At 31.5% G+C, this 4,540-nt stretch overlaps 1 protein-coding gene across 1 annotated transcript; it reads left to right on the top strand.

Annotated features, from left to right (window-relative positions):
• The first annotated feature begins 424 nt into the window (after positions 1 to 424).
• Positions 425 to 1,830, top strand: LOC145165095 (protein CutA, chloroplastic-like). Its single transcript, XM_079083723.1, has 5 exons — positions 425 to 523; positions 690 to 834; positions 1,187 to 1,249; positions 1,554 to 1,585; positions 1,732 to 1,830. The coding sequence occupies exons 1-5, from the start codon at positions 425 to 427 to the stop codon at positions 1,828 to 1,830; spliced, it is 438 nt and encodes a 145-aa protein (XP_078939849.1).
• Positions 1,831 to 4,540: the final 2,710 nt, after the last annotated feature.

The raw sequence follows: 4,540 nt of genomic DNA, 5'->3' as shown, positions 1-4,540 counted from the left end.
CACGAAATGTACCAAAATATACCAACAGATGTTTATAAAACAAAATTTATACTTAAGGTATCACATTGTTCATGCTTGTCTATGTATTTTGTAGGGATTGTTATTTCAAGAAACAAAACTGATCTAAAAATTTGAATCTTGTTTTATATGCACAATAGTTGATTAAGTAAACATAAGTATATAAGTATATAGATTATTTCGGGTGTAAGACGTGCGGCCGGCCTAAAATAAGTGTTAATTATATATATATATATATATATATATATATATATATATATATATATATATATATATATATATATATATATATATATATATATATAAGTCCCCTAATCTAATAAATAAGTAGATTTGCCACGTGACATTCTCTAAGCCCTCCCTAATCGATTTTTCCCGCTCAAAATACCAAAGTGAATTTCCCCAAATGCCCTCTTGCTTCAACTTTAATAGTTATGCATTGACGTTTGAATTGATATACCAAATTATCGGCAATCAGTTTGAATTCTATAGCAATCACTTGCAGGTCTCTCAACTTAGTATGTTTTGGTCCCCTTTTGGGTCTCCACAATCTTCACCCATCACTTTCTCTCTCTTTCAATCCCCTATCACGGTACGCTTCTCTCTGCTCCTCCAATTCCTAGGGTTCTTCGTTTCCCTAATCGGCTTTTGTATCTAATTTCGTGTTATAGCGACTTGAAAAAATTGCTAACATCTTAAATCAATTTAGATTGAGTTTCAGTAGCAAAACGCAAGGACTTAATAGAGTGGAAGCATCAAATAAAATGACGGTGCCAAGTATCGTTGTGTACGTAACTGTACCGAACAAAGAGGCAGGTTCGTCACAGATAATTTGATTCTCTTGTTATTGTTCACTGCGAAGTTTGCATTTGGATGAAACTGATTGATTTATGCATTATAAGTTTATAATGGATGCTATCGAGGTACTTTCTTAACATTACAAACTCTATACAAGGGGTTATTTAGGTTGATTATAAAAATGTTTTCTTCCAATCATGTTATGAGGATAGTAACAATTTTTCAAGGATTGTGTTTTGATTTGTGTAAAGGAATCAAGTTGCTTTAAAACGGATACAAACTCTTTTACAGTTGCATTGTTTCTTACAAATACTTGTTCCAGACTTTTGAATGCTGATTTTCTTATGCTTCATGTGTTCCTTTTGTTTAGGTAAGAAATTAGCAACAAGCATCGTCAAAGAAAAACTTTCAGCTTGTGTCAACAGAGTACCAGGTATCTCACTCACTCTTTCTAAGGTCTTTCCAGTTTTCATTATGCTTCAATCAATGGATATAAAATTTTAGAATCTTTTCTGCTATTTTATGAATTTCAACTTCAACAAGTTCAAACATTTGATTGATATTTTGATTGCTTTATGCAACTAAAAAACCTAATACTTATAATAAGGTACACCACATTCTATATATATATATATATATATATATATATATATATATATATATATATATATATATGGACTTAAATAGCATATATATCATAAAAGTTTGACCTTTTAACCTTTTATTTTCAATCACAGGCATCGAGTCAGTATACATCTGGAAGGGAGAGGTAAAATTTTTATTTTGGATTATGCCCTTTTTTGTTCCATTTAGTGTTTATTGTTAATAATATATAAAACATTTGATAAGATGACTATATGTACTGACTTATATTCACAATACATAAAAGTGAGTTGAATTGTGTTGAATTCTCAGATACAAACAGATTCAGAGGAGCTGCTAATAGTTAAAACTAGAGAATCCCTTTTGAGTGCTCTACCTGAGCATGTGAAGGCAAATCATGAACACAAGTAAGTGAATTTTTTTGTTGTAAGGATGAATGATATTTAAAGATTATTTGAGAAAAAAATAAAAAAGGTTAAATATATAAAAAGTTATTTGATGTTGAAACTTGAAACATTTCGCCTGAAGTGATTGCAATACCTATAATCGGTGGAGTGTCCTACTTGGAATGCTCAAAAACAACACAAGCGAATTTTAAAATTTTGACTGGGATTTTGTTGAAACATGGAAGGATCAATAACATCTTCCAAGATTAAATGATAGACTCTTCATTTCTGCTCCATGTTATATTACAGTTATGTGTTGACAATGTTTTATGGATTTGGGGATTACTTTTCTCTTTAATGGATATTTTAATATATGTCCATGATCAACTGCATATTACACCTCCTTCGTTTCAGTTTCATGTAGTTGGTTCGATGGTGTTGTCACTAAAGTTGCAATAAGATCCATTGACAGAGCTATCATTCATTTAGTACATAAGATAAATGTTAGTATATTTTGAGATTTAATAATGATGTTGGAAATTTCCAAATGCTTTCATATAGTTATAACATTGTATTTTTAAAGTACATTGTTATTTAGGTGTGTAAATTAGCTTATGTCAAAGTATAAATAATTAAAAATCTTATATTTATATGACAAATGTCATTTTAGGTAAAATATTTAAACAATAATATTATAATAAAAAATATCGTAAAGGGTAATCAATGTTTAATTTAATTTCTATTTCTTTATTTTCATTTTTTCATTGTTTTTCCTTATTTAAGCATTATACTTTCAAATTTGAAGTAATGATGGGAAAAGGGGACAGTAATGAGCAATGACGGGAAGGAGACAAGGAGAACATGATACATGTGATTAAAACAACATCAACTATAATGATGGTATATTTATTTTTCCTTTAAACTCATTTATTTTTGTTTCTTTTTTCTTTATATTAACCTGTTTCTTTTACATATATTTAATTTTTTTAGAAAGATTAATCTATATGTGCATCATACACCTGATTTTAGCATTTTACTTGTAAAGTACAATGCTTTCCACAAGATATCAGTCCTCATTTACACAAGATATTGAATTTTCATTTAAATGTACATTGCCTTAACATGGAAGGTACAATGATTCATTTCTAGAATAGAAGTTTGAAGTTTGGAATTTTATTATGCAAACATTTTATATCCTAGATGGTTAAGTCAATATATGATGGGTTATAAGCACTACATCAATCTTGTGGTGTACATGCAAACCCAAAAGCTTTGGATATAGTTTGTCTAATGAACATGCAATAATCATCCAAAGCTCATAAACCCTAGATCTAGCATATGAATATCAAAATTAACATGTAAGAATAGATCTAGATGATTACCTCTTATAGAATGGCTTGAATCTTGTATCCTTGGAGCTTAGAGTCACAAATGTCACTCCTCTAATGGTTTACAAACACCAAGAGCAAGAGGATGACTTATGAGAAGGATGAGGAGCACCAAAAACGTCTTAGGGTTCTTCCAAAAGAGTTAGCCACGTTTTTGGGGACATAGGGGTCTTTATATAGTGAGGCTATTAGGGTTATCAAACAAGGAAACCCTAATTTGACTGCTTAGGCTCCAAGTAGCCCATGGACTCCTTTAGAACACCCCTAGGACAAATTTCTATGGGCTTCCCATAGAATTCGTCCAACCTATGTTCCAAAGTGATCCATAGCCCAATTGCAATTATCTTATAATTACAATTTCAGTCCCCTAAGTTTAATTAATGTCTTTTAGTCACAAAACTAATTCTTAATTAATTATTGACTAATATTAATTAAACAATATGATTTCTCCTTTAATATATTATTCATATAATATATTAATAAATCATAATTAATCCTCTTTCTCCATAAATCATCCTATCAAGTTGCTTTGGTAAAGGCAACCCAAAAGGACTATGCATAACCGGGTCAAATACTTACCAAATATAGTTACGGGATTAGACACTAATCCAACAGTCTCCCACTTGGATAAGTCTAGTAACTATAAAGTAAGTACAATCCGATTAGCAATCGTAGCTCTCAAAGACACTGTCGAACTCTGATCTTATCAGTAACCTGTCCTTTAGATAAGGGATCATATATTCATCCATTCTAGATATCGTATGAAATGAGACATGGATTTTAATCATACTCTCTGTTCACGTGTTGTTTCCCGATTTCTGATTAATGACGACTGACAACAGACTACAACTGAACACATCAACTCAGTCCGGCTTGGCCAAGCGCTTAGGTTGTCATTACTAAATCATCGAGGGGCCCACATATATCGCTTTTATCCCACTTTGGGTAAAAGGAACGGATAAACTTCGACTCGAATGCTCGCTTGTACCTAGTCATCAAATTACACACAACAATATGTTTTATAACACCAAGTTACTGGTACGTTTACATATTATCAATGTGCAACCGACTTGCAGAATACAACTCACACATCTTGGTTCCAAGAATATAAGATATTATCGTCTCACCAATCACTCATGATAAAATCCATGAAGCGATCCAAGTGAGCGTGGGTTTAATCCAATACTCTAATCTTATAGCAGCACGCATGAACTTTGCAAAAAACTTGTGCTATGTCTAAACGCTTTAGTCAATCTACAGACGGATTCATGACAGTCTTCTTTCATACCTACTTCCAAAGTATGAGCGACTGTGGAGGGTTTGAATAATCTTATTATTCGGGAAGTC

Source organism: Lactuca virosa, chromosome 3 (assembly GCF_052849685.1).
Source record: "Lactuca virosa cultivar CGN04683 chromosome 3, Lactuca_virosa_CGN04683_v6, whole genome shotgun sequence".
Classification (NCBI taxonomy): Eukaryota; Viridiplantae; Streptophyta; class Magnoliopsida; order Asterales; family Asteraceae; genus Lactuca; species Lactuca virosa.
This window is presented reverse-complemented; position numbering and strand designations above follow the sequence as displayed.

Coding starts and splice junctions, on each gene's coding strand:
- LOC145165095 (XM_079083723.1), top strand. CDS start 425: ATGCCCTCTTGCTTCAACTTTAATAGTTATGCATTGACGTTTGAATTG. Junction 1,250..1,553: donor TTGTGTCAACAGAGTACCAG/GTATCTCACTCA, acceptor TTTCAATCACAG/GCATCGAGTCAGTATACATC. Junction 1,586..1,731: donor TATACATCTGGAAGGGAGAG/GTAAAATTTTTA, acceptor TTGAATTCTCAG/ATACAAACAGATTCAGAGGA.